We start from the raw sequence: 25,809 nt of genomic DNA, 5'->3' as shown, positions 1-25,809 counted from the left end.
GCACACAGAGGCCGACACGCACGCACGCGCACACGCACACACACGCACGCACAGACACGCACGCACAGACACGCACAGACGCACACACAGACACGCACAGACGCACACACAGACACGCACGCACACACAGACACGCACGCACACACAGACACGCACGCACACACAGACACGCACGCACACACAGACACGCACGCACACACACACAGAAACGCACACAATTACTTAGTCAGGATAGAGGAGTAAGACCATTCCTGAAGTCCAAACATATTCAATATTTATAAAAATGAACTGGACAACTGGAAATATCTACACCTCTGGAAATTACACATGAATACAAAGAAATAAAGCTTAATTTATGTGCTAATGACTTTGCAGCAGTCCTGAAAAGACTGGACTTCATCCATCAACATGGGAAAGTAACCATCTTAGAGAAAGTCCAGGAAAGTAGATACCATTTTACCCTTGGAGAAAGAACCCTGAAACACTCCACCAGTCATACCTTCCTCAGTCTGACTACAAGTTCATCTGGCCATTGTGGCATGGCCATTAAGTCTCGAACAGACAAAGCTTGCAGAGCGCGAGCTAGAGAGACAGGGCGAGTGAGCAAAAGGGAGAGACAGACAGAGACAGGCATGGAGAGATATCTGTAGGCATGGAGAGATGTGTAGCTTCACCTTCAGTTCCACTCCCTGACAGCAGCTTCTTGGTGTGTGTGTGTGTGCATGAGAGTGCATGTGCGTGAGAAACACCCTAATCATGGCTCCAGATCACCTTAATTGGGCTCCTAGGGCTTCAGTCACACATGTGTCTGCATCAATTAAAAGGAGGAATAAAAAGGAAATGTAGGGGGTATTGTTGAGGTAAATTGGCTTGATTGATCTGTAATGTTCCATCATTACTCACCATGTCTAATTCTGCCTCCTTCTTGAAAGTTGAATATGCCTCTTCATACCCATTGGAACGGAGGTAATCGGCTATCGCTCGATTTCTGAAATAAGACAAAGGAAACACCAATTTGTTATTGTGTGGAAAAAAAGTCAAGATTAGGGTCTCTTGTTAAAAAGATGAGCCCACTCTTTAAAACTGAAAAAAGCTAGAGTCAGGGATTTGACTGCCAGGAAAACAAAGAAAATAAGCATGTCTGAGTAACATGTAAATCGCATTGGTCTTTTGTTTGACATGCTCCTCCAAAAAAAAAAGAAAGAGGAGAAAACCCACAAAACCACACACCAATTTAACACAGATAGATAGCACATCAGTCTGCTGTCGATAATGAGTTCTTGTTGCTCTGGGCAAATAACGGAGGAATCGCTCCCCACAGACTGAACAGAGAAAACGTGAACTAGCCTTACATACAGCACGGAAACACCTGCAGGCAAGACACACACCCACACAAACCATTCTGGAAAAACCTCTACAAGAACAAGACTAGAGCTAGAGGCACGCCGAGACATTACGGTAGACGGCGACAGACCAGCGGAAGACGCAGACGGACACAGACAAGAGCGACATTGCAACGAGTGACTCCTTGTGTTCGCGATTGGTTCAGTGAGTTGAGTAATTGTCGCAGCTCTACATCAACTTATTAGACTGGGAAAAGCCACCGACGTGACTAAGCAGTCAATTACATGGCCCTTATTACAATACGGTCTCCGAATTGGCTCTCACAGTCAATGGGATTCCCTATGACACCGATAGAGTAACATCTCACACACTGGCAGCTGTATGGAAAGGCAGACACCGTCTTACTGCCTGAGACTTGAAAACAAGATAATTAGCTGATGGATTCAAATGACGTTCTCCCCAAAAGAACGGTGTCTGAATAGGACGCCGCTAAATTCTAAGGTTGCTTTCGTTGATGGTTGTTTGGCCACGGCATGCTCCAACAACGCATCAGCAGAAGGGCTAACTGGACGCTCTGGACAGCAGACGTGTTTCACTTTTTTTTTTTTTAAATGGTCATTGTTTTCAAGCTGGTTGTAAAAAGGAACGAATGCCCTTGATGTGTAACGCTCTTATTAGAGAAGAGCAGTCGACATTTTCATTGTACCAGAAAACAGCGTGCTGCAACAACGTGGCCAACACAGAATCTTGTGCCAATCAGGAAAACTGTTCTGTTCAGGTTACCTTGTTAATCCGTTACCTTGCTACTAGTACACAAAGATATAGAGTCAATTTGCAACAATTAAGATTTCACTGTGTTGTTGTCAATTGACAGATTCATACCTAATGGATATACTTCACATGACTGGTAATACAGAAATGCCCATATTCAATTGTCTGGGATTTGTTACTTCAGATCATTGAAACATGCCATTTATATTTTGATTATTATGATTATTATTTTCTTTTAAACACAATAAAATAAAAACATCACCAAAAAAAAAAAAAAATCTCACGGCCAATTAGATTATTCAAATAATCAAGCATTTCTTGCATAGAAAAATCAATTATCACAACAATCAATAGCAGCAGCCCTAGGGTTGCACACTCATATGTCCACGTCCACCAAGACACGGACATACACACACCACCTTCAAGACACACGCCCCACTGGCCTGGGCCTCCACACTACTGCCACCTCAGCAGGGTTTGCGTCTGCACCCAAGTAGGGCTGTTATTTCAGCAGAACCCTTTGTTGTCAGATGTGAAAGTACTTGTAGTGAAGGCTCACATTTGAAGGCGTGAATTCATGACGTAATGAATTTAGGGAGGCGTGCGTGCACGCGGCGTGTTTCCTGACAGACAGAAACCCCTGCGGCGTGCTGGCTGTGCGTATGTACGACCGTGGCGGCCTGAAACAGCGTGGTCCAGCCAGGGTCAGGGGCTGATGGCTGCAGCAGACAATGGTTCACCGTGGGCCTTTCAGCGGAGATGGGGCTAACAAAAGATCCCCAGACATCTGCACAGATACGAAAGAACCACCCAAACCAACCAATGTCGGTCTTAACCTTGCCTCCAGATAAGCACAGGACCCAGCACGAGGTGGGGGAGAAGAGTACCACAACACACCTATTTGAAAAACAGTGGTGTACAGCTCTGATACTGTCCATCTGACACTACTACAATAGCCATACAGGTCAACCCATAACACTGGGGAAATTAAAAAGCCAATTAATTAGTCCCCCCGAAGGAGTTGGAAATAAAAGCAAATTCAACAGGGTGGCAAAATAAACGCGCTTTAGTGTTTCGTTCAGTCCACATGCGGCAGAACTGCAGAGTCAGTCAGAACGACTGCAGAGGTCACAGCGTTTTCCTCCTCACACTGGCTCCACCACAAGGCGGGGAAATACACAAACACGCGTCCCAGACTGACTATGTGGCAACAACAAAAAAAAGAGGGACTGCGGAAGAGGAACAGAGAAGAGGAAGAGAATATGAATAAGGGAAAAAGGGAGAATAACAGGAAGAAATTCAGAAAGTGAAAGAGAGCTACAGAAAGAGGAAGAGTGAGGACCTACTACACAAGCAAGCAGCTTGGTATCCATGGCTACCAGCCCAGTGAGAGCAGGCAGTTTGGACAATACGGCCAAAATATAACATTTTGCATGTTTAGTTCTGAAAATGCCTTCAGTTCAAGACCAAAGCACGGCAACACAAATATTGTGATGTATTTACTGTCATCAACAATTAAATATTAAAATGCAGACACATGAGCAGAGCTTTTTTTCCTAGCCAGCACAACAATTACATACACAATTAAGCGCTTGAAAAGTTCCAAGTAACATCAGTTACAATGGTCATTTTAACTAGAAAATATGGGTTGACATAAATTCTGTATTATCCCATCAAATCTTTTTTTTTAATCTAGAAACATATTGAACCGTCTTAAACAGGAGAGCTGCATAAACCCGATTACAAGCATAAGACGCATCCAGCAGAAGGGACAAGACTGTACAGTGAGTGCTGTTCCGTGAACAATAGAGAGTGGGCATTATGTCATCTCTCAGAGACAGCGCCAGCCTGCTGCCAGACAGCCTGTCTGTTGGCCGCATCACTTCCTGGTGAGCTAGCTCTGCACCAGGCACATGCGCATCCAGCAGAAATGTAACAGGGACAGGAGGACCGGCCGCTACATGCATACCGCGCCTGGTCACACACCTCGAAGAAGCCTCACGGGGTCAGGACGTAACACATTTAAGAAATACAATCATTTGAAGCCATGTCAATCTAGGTCAGAAATCCATATTTATGGCACTATGAAGCCCACTACAGTGTCCCTGCAGTGGGCAAGATGTATAGACCTGCTGAATATTTCATCATTAGCCTATACCAATGAATTGTTAATAAGCAAATCCTGTCTGAGCCCCGGCTGCTACCTTTTAACTTGTCTATAGAGTTGTAGATTATTTAGCTGTTGAACTATTATTTTGTGGCAGCTGTTAAACAAGCATTTTCAGGTGGATGATTAGCAGTAATTTCTCAATACCAGAATTTTGAACTTTGACAGGATAGCAGTGAATTTACATGTTTCTCAAAACCCATTCCTACACCACAAAAAAAATTAAAATAAAAATGTGAGCCGATGTGAGCACCTTAGCCATCAGATAAGTAGAACAGTTTCACTGAGTCATAACTTGAATTAAAAAGGTGAGTGAAGCTAACAGCGCAAACCATTCAAAAGCTTAAGTCAAATTTGTATGAGTGAAATGGACAGCAGTATGTGCCAACTTCTAAATAGTGGACTTGTCAATGTTGACAATATTAACTCTGGCACTATGTAGGAAGCATCAATGCAATCAATGGGATCGGGGGGGGACATGCCACGGACGGGCGTCTGAGAAACGCTGAACTTTGAAATCAGCGACAACCTAAATAATGTAAAATCTACAAAATATGAAATTGCCTGTCAATTTTCACATCAACGCAACATGACCTTAAATCTGTATTAGGCTAGCTAGGCTATATATTTGTTGCATTTATGTCAAGTCCACTACACGTGCTTTGGGTGGTGGCAAGAGAAGGCATGAACAAGAACATGCATAAACAGCTAGGGTTTTTGAAAACCTATTACTAAGAAAAACAATATTATTGAGGGCAGCCAGTTAAATATAATAATATTTAGCACTGGCCTCTAACAGACGGTTTGCCTCAAAGTATATGCACAAATATATACACATTAAACAGATAACATAGCATGCTTGGTTAAATGTAACGGCTAGAACAAATGCAATTTGGCTGCATAGGAAGCAAAACTTTAACTACATGATAAAAAATAAATTGGAGATGGCAACTGGCTAACGCTAACTCTTGGGTGTGTCTCGTTTTCCTAGGGCATATGTCTCGTTAGCAAAGAATCTCCACACCGTACACACACACTGTCGACCACAGCAGGTCACTGTGGTGATGCACAATGATGACTATTTGCGTCCCTACAAAGACATTTTGTCATGTTCACAATTATGCTCCAGTACGATCGGTACAATCAAAGTGTGACGCAGAATCATCTTAAATATGTAATGAAGCTCCTAGAAAGCTCATAACAGTGAACCTTACGAGATTTTAGTTTAAATACGCCATTTGTTTACAGTCCAATAGCTGAACCTACCCAGACAGACAAATAGGCAACATTTGGACTTTCAGAACTACTCCGTTGTTCAAATCTCTTGGATAGGGATGGGAGTCTACCAAAGGTTGCCCGGGGCTGCGTGCTGCCGTATATAGAAGATGATCTAACAACAGCCTGGGCCTGCCCAATCGGTCGGTGCTTCTCTCCTTGGCCTGTTAAATGACAACCCCAGTGCAAGTAAACAGTAGTTCAGAGGGCAGGCTGGGATAATAGGCTTCGGTAATCACTCAAAGCTCTGTCCAGTTATTACAAACAAGGCTACAATGACTGGCAGGCAGGCAAAGACTGGCATTAGACAGAGATAGAGAATAAATAGACAATCGAATAAAAGCAATAAAAAAGAGAAAGAGAGAGCGGGAGCAAGGAGAATAGGTTGGCTTCTTCATTACTTGAGTCAATTCCCAATGTACTCTCTGCCCTTTGCTCTCTACTGCTAATAGTGGCCCATGATTGGCTGCTCTCAGTGCATCTGAGGCAAACATGGCTGTTGGTATGCCTGCTGGCGGTGAGGACATAAAGCTATGTTCAGCCAAGTGGAAGTCATGAGAAGGCTAGTACTTGAGAGCTACTCAATGCGCCAAGGACAAAGGCAGGGAAACCTTTGAAAGCCAACGACTGTGCAATGCCTGAGCCCATATTTCATTCCCCCATCCACAATCTCTCCACGTACACTACCTGACAAAACCTCACCGACCAGGTGTAGAAGAAAACTTTGCCTCAACCAACCTCCAGCAGTATGAACTGTTGAGCTATAAAATAACTGGAGAGCACAATAAAGATGGCCAGCCAGTGTTTTCAATACCCTCCGCTCAAAGCTCTGGCCCGGGGAAACGAGCTCTGGCCTGACAAAGTGAACTATACAGAACACAGTAACATGAGACTGGCTCAAAGTCTTGGATATTAGACAGTGGTAATTAACAGCATTCCTTACCTGCAGCAACCAATTAACTGGCAAATTAATCCGCAAAATCATTTATATAAAAAATGGATCTGTGTCATATTTTTATGCTAGTATTGCTTTAATAACAACCTCTAAGAAGTGCCCTTATCATAATGTACGTCAAGGTAGCCTGTTCCCCATCTGGGAGATAGGCAGGCCTGAAGCTGTCTAAACTCTGTTGTTAGCACTGGAGGCACCAGTTTAAATGGAACCAACTGGTTTGGGATCAGATTAGAGAATCCCAGCATGATTTATCCCCCAGGGTAGGACAGCGCAACAGACTACTATTGGAAAAAGAGCATGTGCTAGTGTTGAGACAGCTGCAGACCAGGAACATCACATCACAATATTATCCACATACTAAGTATGTGTACTTTGATTCTTACAATTCTATATGAATAGGTCATGTGCAAATATTGTAAGTTGTAAATATAAAAGAAATACTTACCTACTTGGAAGAATTGAGTAAAAAATATCTGCACAAGCCAACATCAATACCACTTTGTAACACAAACAAAAAATGGTGGTTGAACATTTGTCTGTAGCAAATGACAGTCAAATCAAGAAAAAATTTAATAAAAATCTCTCTCTCTCTCACTACTCTACACACACACATATGAACATCTCCACGTAGAGCAAATTTTTCTCCCAACAGTCATCCACTAGCTGCAAGTATTATGAGATTTGGTGGGTTCTAGAGGTCACACCTCTCAGGAGTCAAGGGCACAAAATAAACCCACCAGGCTTTACACTGTTCGGACTGCCGGGTGTGTGCGTGCGTGCGTGTTGGGCGGGTGAAAAGGAGTACAGCTGAGCCACAAGGATTCAGGAGGCTTTAGATTACCTATTGATGTATTCAGCTTTCAGTGGTAAATAGGACTAGTAGCAAGACTCCTAGGCAGGATCTGTTAAATTAGCCTATTAAAATACACTGAATACTTGCGTAAAGCATACAAAGCACCTTTGGCCGATTCCAGTGACGTGACATTAGTGCCACCTGTTTAACATACAATTATGTGAGTTACAAAAAAAACCTGTGTGGTGAAAAGAATAACACTTTCACAAACACTGCCAAGCCATCGTTTGGCCTGACCTGGGACGATGAAACAAGCTTTCAAATATGGCTTGGTGAAAAAACTGTTGCAATAACTGTCAGATCAATGTCATCTTTCCATTAAAAAATGTATAATAAAAAAAGAGAATAAACACACCAAGATAAGCCCGTTTTAATTTTTCTATCAAGAACGTTTTATGTTTATAATTAATTCATAATAAACCCCTGTAAATCGCTGGAATAAAGGCTGATGAAAATATTGTAAAAAAATAAACCCTAACTAATCAGGCACTAATCAGGCCCTATTAAAAAGTATTATTTTGAAAACCTGATTACAGACATGCACAACATATACAGTGGACTAAGTAAAAAAAATACGTGCAAAGGATTACGCTAGATGCAAAGAAATTCACTATTTCAGGGAATCACTTATTCCACTATTAAAGCAACTACATAAAACAGGAAGTCTTAAAATGATCTATTGATCTCAGATATAAAAAAAATATTAAAGGAGAAATTCAGAACTAGCATTTTTCAGTGTCAGAACCTAGGTGTCCCCACACAATCTGCCCATCTGTGAATCTGTCTGACAGTCAGGAAATTAGATCCATATTGCTCATTGACCCCCTGCTGGCCCAACCAACACACCAGGAGAACGGTGGGAAGGTGTGAGAGCAAGACATGCGCACACGTGCCATTCCCAATAGGAGCCACCAGCTACATCTAAAACAACACCCAGGGACGGATGGAACTTGTTAGCCTGGTGCTTAGCCATGGGGCCAATCTCTAAAGGGGCCTTGGTGAAACACCTAGGCCTATTGCTGTACACTTGAGGAATCTTAATTGCTTAACTGCAAGCCACTCTGGATGAGGAAGCAAGCTAAACGTCAGTGTAAATTCTAAAACTGTTGGGTTTACCTATGACATTCAGGGTAGGAAATGTGTGTTTTGGTTCACCAGTCACAGCGGATACCGAATGTCCAAATTCTACAAAAAAAGTATTGACCAAATGATCTTTTGTAAAGATATAAAGTGTGTACAAATAAATGTTCTAAATACATTGCAGACATATTTTTTTATTTCCAGAAGTGTTTTTGAGTTGTCACTAAAGGGTATTGGGTGTAGAAATGAAATCATTTATAAATGTAGTCTCTTAAAAGAACAAAATGTGGAGAAAGTGAACGGTTCTGAATGCTTTACAAAGCCACAGCATATACCCACAACACAACTGTAGGTACATCGAAGTGATTGGGTGCACATTAGTATCTTTTTGAAATGTATTTTGAAGAACACTGAATCAAACTCGATAACGGATGGACAGAAACACATTGCCATGTTGGTCAGATCCGTGGCAGTACATTCCAGGCGGCACTTCGATGACTTAAAATGATTCCCCACAAGAATTTGATTTATTCAAATCACAAATCAATTTGTCTGACACTTCAAAAGTAAAAGAAAACTGCCATCATATGACCTTCCCCATGTCATTGAAGTACATATTCTCAGGGATTATTTGCTTCTCTCTTTATTTCTGTATCATTTGCAGTTGATCTTATGGCTGGTATTTTGACACTAATGTGATGACGTAAACCTTGAAGTTAATTAAAACAAAAACTACTCCTAGCAAATTCATTTAACTTAGAAAACAGTACTGGTTTCTTGGCGACAGATCAGATCGTATGGCGGAGGACTAGAGCTTTGCAAATCCGTTCGTGTAGACCAACCAGATGACAAGGCTCTGTTCCTTCCACCAGGACTAGTGTACCATCAGGCTCGGGCTGCAGGACAACGCAGTTTCAGTCAATAATCTTTACCATCCGCGATATAGTTAGGTCAAAGCAGTCACAGCCAGTGGGGTTTCAAAGAAGGAACAGTCACATTAAACATCTGACTAAAGGCCTGGAAACGACTTGAGAATGTATTTGTAAAGCAGAAAATAAATCCTGAACATGGACCATCTTCACGTCTATTTTTAATGCCGCGGCCTCTGGGCTTGAATCCAGTGACCCTGGAAAAGCACAAAATGTGCTTTTCATTGGTTATGGAAATAGGACTTGTAGCAAGAAAAAAGGTTATGTAATTGTAACATTCAACTGCTGTGCTGCTCCTGACAAAATAGGCCAGACACCTAACATAATAAATATTGTTGTTTTCAGAATAAGGCGTCACACTACATATTTTCTCTAACAGTGAGGCAATTCAATTGCTATGTTCTAATCTCAATGAACAAAAAGTTTTCTGAAAACAAAAACAAGTACAACCCTTCTCCATTTTTTATCCCTCAACTAATAAAATCTTTGGGGACTTGTTGTCGACCTTAATCACAAGACTATTAACCTCTATGGGGACATGTCATAGGCCTATATCATCAGTAAGTCAAACAATGGCATTCTGAACAAGCATAAGAATTTTATAGGAGCTGAGTAACAATTTCTAACTCAAGCCCAACTGGCAGTTCAGTTGGGACAGAAAAACCTTGGGAGGAGAGTGGAAGTTTTCAATAAAAGAACAATATCCATTTGTGTGCAGCTTAACAGCAAACAACCCATAAATAGAATGGGGGGGGGGGGGGGGGTCATAGTGTACTAAGGAGGCCAGGGCAGATGGGCAGTCAGCTGGTCACAGCCACCCCCCCCCCACTCAGTCCATTGTTTTAGCTGTAATGACTCAAGATGGTCACCCGGGTTTTCATCCAGGGCACAGAACTGACAGAGCAGGACTGGTGGCGGGGTTGTCGCTCAACCATACAGAGTGGGTGTTTTTACTGTCGGGAGCCTCCTCTTAAAATGCTAGGGCCAACCGACGTCTTAATAAATGGAATGCAAAAGTTCTATGGCCCGGCGGCTCATGTGGTACAATGGCCCCATACTGGTTTCCTGTAATGTGTGTGTGCATGTCTGCGTGTGTGTGTGTCTCCAGGCATTACATAAAGTACAAGGAGAAGAATGCGAGGAGACTGCCTAGTGTTCTGTATAGGGAGCATATAGGATTAGACTGAATAGTGACAGAGAGCTCCGTCAGGCCCGTCAGGCTAATGTAAACACGTTGTGAAGAGACAGGGAAGAATCCGGTCCCGTCATGTGAACGGGCGGGACAACATTTCTCAATGGCGGGAAAAGAACAGGGCGGAACAGATCCTAATGAATATTCTCAGAGACACAATAACAGCACTTCAGCAGTTCATCAATGCAAATAGGAGACCAACAGTTGGACCAACTCAGTTCTTATAAATCTTAATACCACAAATTCCTTTTTAATCATGTTGTTTTATTTGAAACAACCTCTGACATATCTACCCCCTGCTATTGAATCAATCTGTAATACCCCCAAGCAGAGCACGCACACACATGCACGCACGCACGCACGCACGCACGCACACTAACCCTCTTATCCCCAGCCCCAGGGTTAATTCCCAGGTTCACAGACAGACACCGCAGAGCTACAGACTGCTTGGCTGGTTACACACCAACCCTGTGATCTTCAGCTAAAACAGTGCTGGCCTGTTATTGGCTTTAACCTTCCCTGAATTAATGCACCACTTCACGCATGCATGCCTGTCTGTCTGTCTGTCTGTCTGTCTGTCTGTGTATAACTCCAAAAATCAATGCCTCTGGCGGAAGATTTCTGAACACCACGCACAGGACTGATTGGCCATTCATACAATACAAAAGCCATTATAAACCTCAGCCCATTTCCTTGCCCACAAGTTAGACTTACAGAAATCTACTCTGCACCAGCAATGTTAGGCTGTGTCAGCCCCCTGCTTCCCTTCTCTGTGAGGGCCTCTGTGACAGGGCCACATGCAGTCTTTCGGTCCCTTTTAGAAGAACAACTGAGTGATCAATAAAATTTTGGGGACAAAAAAGAAGATCAATATGTTCGGGTTGAGGAGAGCGTGACTGGACCCCAGGCACCAGAATTACACATCTTAAAGACGTTGCTCTGTCTCAGGCACGGCTCAAACGGTTAAAGTATGGAGGTCTTGTACTTCGTGGGGGGGCAAGGATGGAATGGAATATTCAGTGTTCACCTGCTTTTCCCACTTTGCTGAACACAGGTGTATGTATTGACCTTGCAATGGCTTAAAACCCATCCAGTGAAAACATTCCAGAGCTACAGTCGCTGCTCATCACAGGCACTGCTGAGTTCACTAAGGCTCTGTCACTAATGACTGCTCCAGGGAACAGCAGCAGATGGACATATCAAAACAACAGCAACTCAGCTAATCTTTCTACCAGAATTGATTGAAGGTTTCAAACGCTAAACAGTCGTTGGCTATTTTAAAAAAGTGTGTACACGTGTGCGAGTGCGTAGTAACTTACAGTTCATCTCGTTGTCGTTGTGACAGCACCATGGTAGCTGTAGGTCGGTGTAGGGCGGGGCTAGGAAGGCGGGGCAGAGGGAGTGGCTTGAAGCTGCGGCGGTCTCCCCGGTCAGAAGATCCGCTCGATCAGAGCAACACAGGATATACACTTGGACAGGGACAGCGTTCTGGTGCAGCTAACTGGGGGATGGAGGCCAGCACAGGACTCTGCCCCCCCAAGACTCTGGTTCCAGGAACGAGACGAGAGGAAAGCCTGGAGAATGGCCGACAGTCACTCCTGCATCTGGAGAGAGGAGGCAATGGAATCCAGTGTGAGAGCTCAGTAATCTGAAAACATGACATACACCCTACAGGAGAATAAGATAGGCGGAAGGGAACAAGAAGACTCCTGACAGTAAAGACCAGCCGTGTCTATAGTCAGCTCTTAAGCAGAGCCCGTGGTCTAGCTGGAACATCTCCGGGTCACTATTGACATATACTGTTCCCCATTGGAGACAGGCATTCAGTTCCAGGCTTCACCGTCCAAGTTGTGCCATACTTCTCTCTGTGTGTCCTCTAATTCAACCTGTCTGAACAAAGCTAAAATGCCCCAAAAAAATATTTTAATTTACACTACAGAGCGATAAAAAAGATAGTTTCACATGTTCCACTCTCATAGTCACCATTATCAGACCTTAGGCACCATATTCCACTACTGTAGGCCTCATGTCACAACTGACCGTTTGGTCAGGAGCCCTTACCTCCCTCTGTAGGGAATTTCAAACATGTACAGCACAGAGATGACCCGGCGAATTCAGCTGCCACTTCACCTCCCATTACACCAACAATACAGCAGAAAACAAGTATCAGCCTTCAAATTTCTCCATTTAACCTCCAGGATTACACCCACATAAATGGCTTAAGTATTAAAGCAATAGAACACAGCCTAGATAAGGCTGAGAGGTTACTACCTTTGGTAATGGGGAAATTAAGGTGCACAAGACATCAAATCAGTAGAGGATTTTGAGAGAAATATTTATTAGCAATTCCAGCGTTATGGATGTTACACTCTCTCACAAATTCAGACTTTTTTTTAAAGTAATCCCACTTCATGTTAATGCCATCCATCCATCCATCTTCTTCCGCTTATCCGGGGCCGGGTCGCGGGGGCAGCAGTCTAAGCAGGGATGCCCAGACTTCCCTCTCCCCAGACACTTCCTCTAGCTCTTCCGGGGGGACACCAAGGCGTTCCCAGGCCAGCCGGGAGACATAGTCCCTCCAGCGTGTCCTAGGTCTTCCCCGGGGTCTCCTCCCGGTGGGACGGGACCGGAACACCTTCCCAGGTTAATTCCATTCATGTTAATGGAATAACAAAACCTGCGTTATGGATGTAACAGAAACGGACAGGCATTTTGGGGAGAACAGAAAATTCAAGTCAGGGATTTTCCTGCATGTAAAACTTAAGTGTCCACCTTCCCAAAATTTTGCACAGCATTTGTGTCGTCATGATAAAACATAATTTTGCGTTCATACGCCAAATACCCTACCAGAGATATAATGCAGAGAATGCGACCAGACGAGGAAATTTGTTTCATATTGGCAGATGGGTAGGTTTCCCCCACAGTTGGGCTATTTTTAATGGTCTTGGGTGGGTCAATTTACAGAAAGGGTTTAATAGAAATTATAGCGTTTGTGCAGATTTCATGGTTTACTGTCAATGATCTGGCAACCTTGCATACAGGACCTTACCGGTCCTGATGTCACGAAGATGAGTAACATTGCAAAAACAAGCGGATCCTAGTTCTTTGACACTGAAGCATGTCAAAATATTTAAATAAAACTTAAAATAGCCTAAACTACATCCAATCCGCATAACATTTGTTAACGTTTCAGATTTTTTAAAGTTTCTAGTAGAATCTTTTTTTTTCAATAGAGTTCAGACAATTAGATTTGGGTATGTAGGCTACTGTCCCCAATTACATTATATATGCAATATACATTGCAAAAATATACAATTAACATACTTAAGTCACAAACAATATTAATATATGAACGTGAACACACTGGATGAGTGCAAGCTGGATGAGCAGTCTACAGCTGAAGGAAGTCAAAAGAGGGGGATAAATGATGTGGCGTCAAGGCAAGGACGGAGGAAAAAACACAGCAACAAGGCTTTAATATATAGGCCTACAGCTCTGATGCGTTTTTAATGCAAGTCAAATGAACAAGAACATACAACGAACAACGAAAAACAGTTAATTATAAAGCTTGTGTGTGATATTGTATTTATGCAATCTCAAACAAACATTGTTTTGATGCCCAATAGGCTCTGTGCACAAGCGTATGGACAAACTTCCGCTTTAGCCAGATGTCGGCATATCATTTTCCGGTTTACTTAAGGCGATCACCAGCATCGCCCAAAATTTCTGTTTTCAGTAGATGTCTCCAAGACCTGCCTAAAATAAGCATTAGTTATGTCCATCGAATTGTTGATGCCTGGTCCCCTGCTCCAACAAGCAAGCGGAACAAGGGATTCAAACTCTACGTATCGAGTTATCTGCACAACTACGAGGGTAAGTAGTTTACTGTGGTGTGCCGGCCGGCTATCGGCTAAGCTAGTTAGCGACGTGTTCCTTTTTAGTGTAGTATTAGGCAGGACAATAGAACGCATAAAAATTCACCTTAGCCTCAAAAATGGCAAAAGAAGGATGGCTGAGCTGGAACGCTATAGCAAGTGAATTGAAACAAACCTTCGTTCAGCCTCTTCTAACCTGAATGAAGCTTAAAATTCCATAGCCTCAAAAAAGCACCAAAACAGGTCTCCTCTTTTATTTTACTACTGTAACCTCATTTCACAACGAAACTGAAAAATAACAACTGGCATAGGAAGTAAACATCTGGTCCTGTATGGTATTAATTGCGCTTAAACCTGCGTTACGTGGAAGTAGATTAAAAAAGAAATTGCCTTTTCTGACTATGTCTAGTCTAGCGTCTGAAGTCATTGAATGGCGCAAGCCATATTTTATTAAAAAGAGGACATTTTCCTGATTAAAATGATGCCCCACTTGTACCTTGAAACTTAAATGAGTCACATACATTTTATTTCTTGTTTTTCCCGTACAACAGCATCACTCATCTTGTTGTGAGTTTGTGCTTACTAATGCGGATGAGTATTAGTAAGTAAACCGGAAACTGCAATCCAGACTTCACACAAAAGCTGAAGTTCGTCACTTCGCTGGTGCACAGAGTCTATGGCAAAATGATTTCGGTCTACAAGTCCTGGGCCCGGTTTCCCGATAAAGTGGCACTTACAATGGTTTAACAATGCACGTAGCCTTAAGATGGTTCTTTATTATGACAGACTTACGCCAGTTTCCCAAACCATCACGTACGCCACTCTTTATAAAAAGTGCATCGTAAGTGCTACGTTACATCTGTTTGGAATGGAATTAGGCCATTAATACGTTTTTAAATATAGCCTATTGAAGCTTGATCACATATCAGAAGCATATAATATCGCTGGTGATGTATTCTACTACTACTTAAGTATCAATAAGAAAACGTAAAACTCAAAGTAGTCAAATATAGAGCGGATGAAACATTATATCCCACCTTGGGGGGGACTTCAGCCAATCAAAATCATATAGCCGGAAATTGATCACAACATCAAATAGCCTATCAGTTCCTCCGGTAGCTATATTTATGTCACAGCAATCAACATGATTGGTTAGCTGAGAATATAAAGCATATTTGGAAAAATATATTCTAATTGTTTGAAATAAAAATGGAACGCAAGTAAAAACAAGCATGTTCTTCTTGGCGAGGTAAAGGCACCAGTACCTATCCATCCAGACAGTAGCCTTCAGTGATGGGTTTCAGACTTGTGAACTTTAATTTTGAACACTTTATTCCTTGTTTTACACATTTTTCTTTAACCTCAGTTGAGAATTGCATTCAATAACATTCATATCCACTCACACACTTATATAATTTGTCTACAAAAATTGGTCTAAGTTAACAGTTTTTTTTTATTGCCTTAATATTAACTGTTTGCGATCACTCCTTGCATGTTGAGGGAGGCGCTATTTCACAAAAACAGTAAAATGCCTGTTACAATGGACTAGAGTGGTCTGGAGCAATTGTTAATTAAAGTGCCATGATACATGCCACTTAAGAAACTATGCTTTTGGGAAATGCACTGATAAGACAACGAGGCACTTACGTGCATCTTACGATCATCATAGTGCTTTGGGAAACCGGGCCCTGGACAGGCAAAAAAATACAAAATAAATATATATATATATAAATAATAATAATAATAATACATGACAGTAAAATCCAACAAACACATTTTAAAAAAAATAAGTTCAATATTGTAGCGTGCATCATCTGCTCAAGTGGACATGGACAACAGGGCAGATTTAACACTATAATAGTTATTTTTCAAGTGGCCAGATACTACATAAAGGATATTACAGAGGGGCATCCGGTAGAGCGCAGGGAAGCGGGGGTTGGGGTACCACCTTTGACTAATTTTCTGCCAGGAAAAACTCTGCAAAACTATATAAATCTTAAATACTTTGGGTAAAATATGAATAGACACTATCAAAGAAAGACTTAAATGTATACGAAACAATTATAAAAATAATAATATTTTCATATTTACTTCACCCATTACGAAAATGACATTCTCCGTATGAATGTGACAAAAGGGTTTTATGTATGAAAGATTGATAAAAAATTACCTTATAGAAAGTGTTATTGTTTAAAAATGTCAGAACAAAGAAATTGCCACAAATGTGCAACATGCATGTATTTAAAGTTATTTATTGGAGATTGTTTTTCCATATTCAGGTTGACCTTATTGTGGAATTGCCCATAACCCTCAAGTTTTTCTTTAAAAAAGTATTATGACAAGACTTAAGCAGATTAATCTAGTGCCCCATGAAAATAAAAATAATTTGGGACTGCTACTGATCTGTACGTTACATTTTGGGTTTTTTTGTTCTGGGAAACTACGTTTTCATTCGTAAGGGTAACCTGAAAATAACATAGCAATGAGAACAACTAGAGATTAAAAACAATTCCACACAACACACAATGGTAACAATCATTCAGAAGTTCTCTCTATTCAGTATCATGGAGATAAACAAGATGTTCCACAAGATCTGCAACTGAATGTATAATATAGCCTAAACTTGTACAAAATGTATTAAAATAATACTAATTGTTTTTTTTTAAATCAACATACATTATTAAAGGATTCAAATGTGAGAACAATGTAATCCTTTTAACTCATGATTTGTGACTAAACGATCAGTAGGTTTGAAAATGCAACTGAACTAAAATGCACAAAACTTATACACACAAAGCTCTAATTTACTTATATAAATGTCATATTTTAAGAAATTTTGATTTCAAAATCACTGCATGAAATAATTCTGCAATTGGATAAAAACCCAGCTATGACTTTAAATTGCCATCAACTGATATGAAAATCGGTGTACGAAGCAAGCATCCTTCCACAGTAATTAATCAAAAGCCAGTACTTGGAGTTAACCTGACTAGTCAGACCAGCCATCAGCCACACTAAGCCTCTTAATTGACTACTAGGAACAGGATCACGTCGTCTCACCCAGATCAGTAAACAAAACAAAGCCTTGGAGTGCCAAGGTGGAATCAAATACAGTGGATATAAAGTCTACACACCCCTGTTAAAATGGCAGGTTTTTGTGATGTAAAACAATGAGACACATAAAATATGTCAGAAACCTTTCCACCTTTAAACATCAAGTCCCCCAAAAGCATTTAGGAAAATGTGTTATGGTCTGATGAAACCAAGGTTGAACATTTTGGCCATAATTCCAAAAGGTACATTTGGTGCAAAAACAACACTGCACATTACCCAAACACCACCATACCCACAGTGAAGCATGGGTGGCAGCATCATGCTTTGGGGCTATTTTTCTTCAGCTGGAACCAGGGCCTTAGTCAGGGTGGAGGGAATTATGAACAGTTCCAAATACCAGGCAATTTTGGCACAAAACCAGGCGTCCGTTAGAAAGCTGAAGATAAAGAGGAAGTTCACCTTTCAGCACGACAATCAACCAAAGCATACATCCAAATCTACAAAAGCATGGCTTCACCAGAAGATTAACGTTTTGGAAAGGCCCAGCCAGAGCCCAGACCTGAATCCAATTGAACATCTGTGGGGGGATCAGAAGAGGGCTGTACGCAGGAGATGTCCTCGCAATCTGACAGATTTGGAGCGCTTTTGCAAAGAAGAGTGGGCAAATATTGCCAAGTCGTGTCATGCTCATAGACTCCTACCCAAAAAGACAGAGTGCTGTAATAAAATCAAAAGGTGCTTCAACAAAGTATCAGTTTAAGGGGTTGCATAAGTGCAGACTTATGCAACCAGGTTATTGTGAGTTTCTTGTTATTTATTTTTCCCCCTCAAAGATTTTCAATTGAATTGTTCACATTATAGGTCACATAAAAGGTGGGAAAAGTTCTGACATGATTTATCTTTGTCTCATTCTTTTACATCACAAGAACCTGGCATTTTAACAGGGGTGTGTAGACTTTTTATATCAACTGTAATGTCCTATTCACTTGGCTTGGATCCTCTCTCATAGGGCCACATACTGACTAGAAACCCAAAGCAGGATGGCCTAAAGAGACAGGGCCACAATGTTTGAAAAAAGCGGCATGAGATGTAACCTACAGGAAGAACTTTAATTCCTTATGTCAGTCAAAAACACAGCCTAGGTTATACCAAGTTCCACCTCCCATTGCAATTAGCCGACAGTAGAAACAGCATTTTCTCTAAGGTTAAATAAACCCTAGATAGAACAGCATAAGAGAACCTAGGTCTAAAAATCAAAAACTTAGGGTACCATTACTGAAGAAAGAATTGAACTCACACCATGCATAAAACACACTGCAATTGTGTCTTATCAATGTTCGGTGGACTTGACACTTTGCCTCTTCGAAATCGCAAACCATTCCTAACAATTTTTTCAAACGCCCTATGAGCTCCAGTCAGACATAGTGCGCTAAATAGGGAACAGGATGGCATTTGGGAGTGACCGTTTGACGTAACAGCAGAAACCACTAGCTATCAGCAGCAGATAGAGACATTGTGCTTTGGCCTGGACTCTGCTGTGACTGTCAAGTGCCCTGGGCACCACCTGACCTGTGACCACCGATGTCATCACCACGCCAGCAGTAATAACCACAGCAGACACTGACTGCAGGGGCGAAGTCAGAGGGGCTCATTCAGTGAGGGGACTCTTATACGGTGGCACAGTGTTGGTTGCTCCGGTCATATACTCCAGACGGGGGCAAAGAGCTTCCGTGCGTATTCTGTGTCTGATGTTAGACGTTGCTCTTCACCATTCTAACGGTGGTGTTCCTAAATATTACAAATACTGTTGGAACAATAACAAAAGGCAAATGGGCTCAGCAGAAGAGATTGTGCTGACGAGAACTTGCTGCTAGATGCACCCATTAATCTGACGGTTATTGATCTGGTGTGTGTGTGTGTGTGTGTGTGTGTGTGTCTTCGTCAGTGATTCTCTTGACTGTGTACTGAATAATAAGTAAACCATCCACTAACCAGAGCTGGCATGGTTTGCCCTACAGGCTGGACATATTGCACAGATGCCCCAGTATGTTGGCATAGTCTGCCCTTAAGGCTCAAGCGCATCAATAGGGCCGTGCTAGGAGTCGTCATGTTGCCATTTCATAAGCTAAATGAAAACAAAAAGTTAAACAACAAAAGGGCAGACCATGCCAAAGGTCTTGAATTTAAAAAAATAACAGGAAAAGTTCTAGAGAATCATACATGCTAATGGACAATTCCCAACAAAAATCTACCTGAGCATTCAAAATTAAAGGAGAACTCCCATCACATGATCATCTATGTGATACAGTTAGGTCTGGAAATATTTGGACACTGACACAATTTTCATAATTTTGGCCCTGTACACCACCACAATGGATTTGAAATGAAACAACAGAGATGCAATTGATGTGCTGACATTCAGCTTTAATTCAATGGATTTGAAAAGAAACAACAGAGATGCAAGTGAAGTGCTGACATTTAGCTTTAATTCAAGGGGTTGAACAAAAATATCCTATGAAACGTATAGGAATTGCAATCATTTTCATTTACAGTCCCCTTATTTCAGGGGCTCAAATGTAATTGGACAAATGAACACAATCATAAATAAAACATTAATTATTAATACTTTGTCAAGAATCCTTTGCAGACTTCAGAATTCATCCAGCTGCTTCTGTATTCTGTTACATCATCAATAAACACTAGTGACCCAGTGCCATTGGAAGCCATGCCATCACACTGTCTCCACCCTGTTTTACAGATGGAACGGCTCATTATCCGAAGCATCACCTGTCTTCTCCATACATTTTTTCTTCCCATAATTCTGGTACAGGTTGAGCTTTGTTTAATCTGTCCAAAGAATGCTGTTCCAGAACTGGTCTGGCTTTTTTAGATGTTTTTTTGGCTAATCTAAAGTCTAATTTGGCCTTTCTATTCTTGAGGCTTATGAATGGTTTGCACCTTGTGCTGAACCCTCAATATTTGTTCTTGTGAAGTCTTCTCTTCATGGTAGACTTGGATAATGATATGCCTACCTCCTGGAGAGTGTTCTTCACTTGGCTGGATGTTGTGAAGGGTTTTGTCTTTACCTTGGAAAGGATTCCCACGATCATCCACCACTGTTGTCTTCCGTGGACATCCAGGCCTTTTCGTGTTGCAGAGCTTTGTAATTTTTTTCTCTGAATGTACCAAACAGTTCATTTGGCCACTCCAAATGTTCCTGCTATCTCTCTGATGGAATTTTCTTTTGCAGCCTATGTAAGACCTGTTTCACTTGCATTGAGAGCTCCTTTGACCACATGTTGTGGGTTCACAGCAACAGCTTCCAAACGCGAATGCCACACCTGCAATCAACTCCAGACCTTTTACCGGCTTAAATGATTAAGACAAAATGAAGGAATAGCCCACACCTGTCCATGAAACTGCTTATCTGTCAACTGTCCAATTACTCCTGGTCCCTTGAAAAAGAGGGGGCTAAATATTAAAGAGCTGTAATTCCAAAACCCTTCCTCCAATTTGGACTTGAATACCCTAAAATCAAAGCGGAGAGACTTTAAGCCCATATTCATCATTTAACTGTAACTTGAATGTATTTTGGTAAACAGATAAAATAAAACTTGTGTCAGTGTTCAAATATTTCCAGATCTAACTCTCTTTTTGGCTAAAAAGTACCTGGCAAACCAATCATTGGTTTGGAAGACAAAATAACATTGAAAACTACTTCTAGCCTATTAAAACAGAAAGAGCAGGGTATCCCCTCCCCAAATAACCTGCAGCACATCTGAACCTCCTTTAGATCAGGATTGCGATTGATGGTGATCTGTCTGAGACAAAGCGACGTCATTTACAGTGTGAGGTCACCTTTTTAGACGTGTTTTTAAAGGAGCTTGGTACTTTCAATGGGTTGAAAGACAAGTGCACCTTTAATTAAAAAAAAGCAACAGAAAACATGGGCCACAAACAATGAGTGTGATTACTGTTATTTTAGGACTACAAGTGCACTGGCTACAAAGAGTTAACCGGGCAATTCCAAACAAAGGTCAACATGAGCATCTACAACTAATTTAATCATTTAGAAATAAAAAGCAGTTTCTAATTGGCATTAAGGTCAATATTTTGGAAAACATTTTACCGGTGTATATAGTAAACTGCAAATATTCTCCAAAATTGCATTTTATTCAACCCCAAAGTATTTTATGTAATTTAAAAGGAGCTCACAGTTATTGTCTTTCTATTCAAAGCTGCGTTAGCAATCCACCAGTGTCAGTCACTAAGACGAGATGTTAAGAAACAAATACAGCCCAATTGTTGTAAGGCCAGGTGAGTGTAAATATAGAGGACTGGAGAATTGAACATACAGGGACTGAAATTTACACTGGCAATAAAGGACTTCAAATGTTTTGCTTCCACAAAAAGCTGGTTCACATAGAGGTAATCCACCCCAGAAACAAACCATAAAAACCCAGGCAGTTTAGTGAAAAGGTAATGTCAGGGCTCCTTTTTACAAGGACCAAATTCAATTATCGAGGTAAAATTTGAATTGACTCAAGTGCTGCCAATTAATAAAAACAAATTAATGGACAATAACAAAAAGCTCAAAACATACTATACATAAATGTTAATTGCTGGGGTCCCCAACCATTTCCAGGAATGACAGGTACTTCAAAATAAATGAAACATATTGCAAGCCACTTTTGTTGCTTTCAATTAGGCTCAATCTTGTCTCCCATGGAACTATTCCCTAGGTCCACACTGTATTAGAGAAATTACTGCAATAGGTTTTCAATCAATATACCTGGTTATATAGACTACTTTAAACAGGGTCTAACAAATTCAGTTTGACATTTTCTAGGGATGTACCAATAAAAAAATGTTTGGCAGATACGGACACCCGATATAAATAGATGACAATGGCCCAATGCCGATATGGATGTTGTCATTTCTTTATCTGTGTACCCTAGCACAACAATGACAATAAAACTCTGGAGAACAACCCTAATGTAGTTGGACAATGCTTTTTGGTTGAGCACATGATGGGAAGTAAGAGGTAGCTTAAATGTGCATTATTTCATAGATAAATGTGACTAAAAGCCTGTCACTTTAATATATAATTTTAGCCATTACTTATCATCATGTGCACAACCAGATAGTGTGGTCCAATTACAGTATACTTTTTGTCAAGAGTTATAGTAGATTGACACAAATTTAAAAGACAAATAAATCTCCCAAAATGTACAGTGTGTCACTGACTCAAATGAAATCAGTCAAAAGATGTTTTATTATCACTGAACAACACAAACATTTGAGTTACTAAAAATAGTCAGCTAAATCAACCCATGAAAAATGTGTAACTAAAACATGTGCTGGTGCAACCAACTAAAAGACTAAATGGCATCAGTGGCTAGAAAACTGCAACGGAGACAGGGTTTTGCCACCGGTACTAAGAGACATTTGCCACCCTTATTAAGAGCCATTTGCCATACAAATGCCATGCCACAATGACATCTCTCCTAAATTAACAGCTAGAAGGGCAACAAGCATCCACATAGCCCAGTCTACATAATATAAATACAGATGGGTTTTCTGAGCTAGATATTCTGTAAATAATTACCGGCTTGTGAACAGTAAGCCCATTCCAGACGGGAGGGGCACACACGCAGAAATGATTGGAACAATATTATCACTAATTGATAAGGACAGGTACTGAACATCTGGCACACACAGCAGTGTTCCAGAGGTTGTAACCTGGGTTGCCTGCAATGACAAGGGCCTGGCATTTTGCTCACAGTTCATCAGGATATCCAGGCAGAGAAAAGCCCAAAGCAGCCAGGGACAACAGTAATGGCTAATCTTACTATTAATTCACAAACGGCATTGATGTTGATGTCTACATGTATCAAATGGGGCATATATTACACTCCCCTTTGACTGAGTTTTTTTTAATTCATATTCCAACAGTCTCATTGAGACACATGGGAGAAGGGAGGAACCATGATCTTGAGAACAAGGAGTCTGAATTAGACTGGCAGACTAGATTGCGATATATCAGACCAATGTGCCTTTTTTGGCCATAAACCTGTTCACAAAGTATGTTACAAATACAGTTTGAATTGGCCATCGGTGTAATGAGGCAATTCTAGGAATCACAAATACCATTACTACAGCTTAACCATTTGGCACACCAATAAAGAGATGTTTTAGGGAACACATGAGCTTACATTCTCAGGATTAACATAATCAGCCTTATTTTCTGAATAAGTCCGACAACTTGTAAAGCACATAAGCACAAACAAGGAGCCTATTAACAGATCCCAAAAATGCCCATTCATGAAATAAATACAAGTAAATATATAGTACATTTATAAAAATGCTTCTAGGTTACATCACGTGACAGTCTATTAAATCAAGTAGGATTTACAAGCATACATATACAGACTATAGAACCAAGAACAGGCCAAACCAAATTGCATTCATCACATGCTGGGTAAACAGGTGCAGAACAGAGTAAAATGCTTACATCTGCAAAAATAAAAAAAAATAGCAAAGAGATAAAAAAAAAAAGAAAATACAAAATACAAAAAAGAGGTAAAGGAGGAAAATACAGCAACCAGGTTCTCTACTGAATCTTAACTCATAAAAACAGGAGCTCTGGTCCGATCAGGATGAAACAGTACATTAGAGGAGGACTGCATAGCAACGGATCCTGGCTACAAAACGGAAATCGGCATCATCAACAAGGTCAACGAGGAAGAGAGTGACTAGTCGGTTAAAGCGACGGGGCCTGAAGGATCTATTCTGCAGTGGGAGAGGGGTGGTGTCTTTACTAACTAAATGCGGGTAACATTGTATTTTTACCCAAATACAATCAAATGTATCGTCGCCCATTAATCGACACTAACCAACAAATATAAATAAAACGTTTTCCAAACTGAAGCCTATCGGTCAATGCTAATTACAATTTCCCTCAACTTATTTCACCAGTTAGATCCACCCAAAAAGCTGCAAGCATCCACGCATACCGAAATCATTAGCGAAACATGGCCAACGTGCAGTGAATGATGGGAACGTGCAACTTAGCTTAATAGCGGCGTGCTAAACATTTATGAAAATGTAAATAGGAACATATCTGTATTACATACCATTTGGCCTATTACTGCTACTAGTACATATTAACTGAATAACATCTGAAAATCCAGTTACTTAAAATAACGTTAGCTGTCAGCGGAGTGCATACGCCCTTTTTCATTATTGAACATAGCTACTAAAATCGAGGTTAGCTGTCGTTCTATTAAACAAGTGCATAACGTCAACGAACAAGTGAACTTTTTACAATATGTAATCCAGATGTAAACAGACAACATTCTATGCTTTAGAACCACTGAATATGCGAGAATGTGTAGCTGATGTGAAATAACTAGCTCTTAAATCATGACCTACATATGCTTAGTCTAGGTTGACTAGACTGGAGCGCGCACGCTAGTTAGCTTATTCGAATCCGAGATGAAGAAATACATTTATTTATAATTCTCTGCAAAACAAAAAGCATATAGACACTTATCTCCCAATGGACTTAGATTTAAAAAGCCCCGATCTGCATCAAGTTTGCGCATAAACTAGCAAGTGGCAAGGAAACATTATTGATGAGTTTGGCGAATCCACCGGCCAGCCGGTAAGCCGACCTAATGTCAAAAGTACAGCCACACTGGCACTTCCTCCGGCTTAATAACGTGTAACGACTTCAACTAACGATACTCTAACTAGCTAGCAAATGAGAAAGTTATATGAAATTAACGAATCTATTAATCAAATCGATCTAATCAACAACCCCTTTGAAAATAGGTGCAAGTTCGAATAAAAAAGTATACAAGGCTAATCATTAACTATTGACCAGTACCACCAACTACCAAACTGGTTAGTTGGTTGATTATCATAGTCATTCACAAGTACAACTGTTGACCAGCTACCTGCTGCTCCAAGCAGCCTCTGTCCGCCATTTTGAGACATACTAGAAAGGAGGCGCAAAAATTACAGCCACATCGTCATTTTCCCCACCTAGCATTTCTTCGATATTTAACAAGATCTCGTGCAAAACAACGTAAACTTACCATATAGTTGATTCTGAAGATCCTTCGCCAACTCGGACACTTATACAAGCCAATGGGATTGAATGTTTTTCGTTCCAAAATATCTAAGGGACTTCTGATCTCGAGGTTATACCGTCTTGTCTGTAGGCTTGTGTTTCATACCGCATTCGCCTTCGGAATCGGGCATGCGCACGAACTTGGGTTCGCAAACTGACAGCGCGGCGAGCGCACGC

The 25,809-nt window shown here is 41.0% G+C and overlaps 1 protein-coding gene across 1 annotated transcript in view; it reads right to left on the bottom strand.

Moving 5' to 3' along the window:
• The window catches only part of pafah1b1a (platelet-activating factor acetylhydrolase 1b, regulatory subunit 1a), a 49,735-nt gene extending 23,965 nt beyond the window's left edge, over positions 1 to 25,770 (bottom strand). The window contains exons 1-3 of the mRNA XM_010864076.5: positions 25,598 to 25,770; positions 11,886 to 12,170; positions 904 to 988 (exon numbers count right to left, since the gene is read on the bottom strand). Coding sequence (XP_010862378.1) covers positions 904 to 988; positions 11,886 to 11,917 — 117 coding nt within the window. The 5' untranslated portion in view covers positions 11,918 to 12,170; positions 25,598 to 25,770. The remainder of the gene's footprint in view (positions 1 to 903; positions 989 to 11,885; positions 12,171 to 25,597) is intronic.
• Positions 25,771 to 25,809: the final 39 nt, after the last annotated feature.

This window comes from Esox lucius, chromosome 1 (genome assembly GCF_011004845.1).
Source record: "Esox lucius isolate fEsoLuc1 chromosome 1, fEsoLuc1.pri, whole genome shotgun sequence".
Lineage (NCBI taxonomy): Eukaryota > Metazoa > Chordata > Actinopteri > Esociformes > Esocidae > Esox > Esox lucius.
The sequence above is the reverse complement of the archived record's forward strand: the minus strand, read 5'-3'. Positions and strand labels throughout refer to the sequence as shown.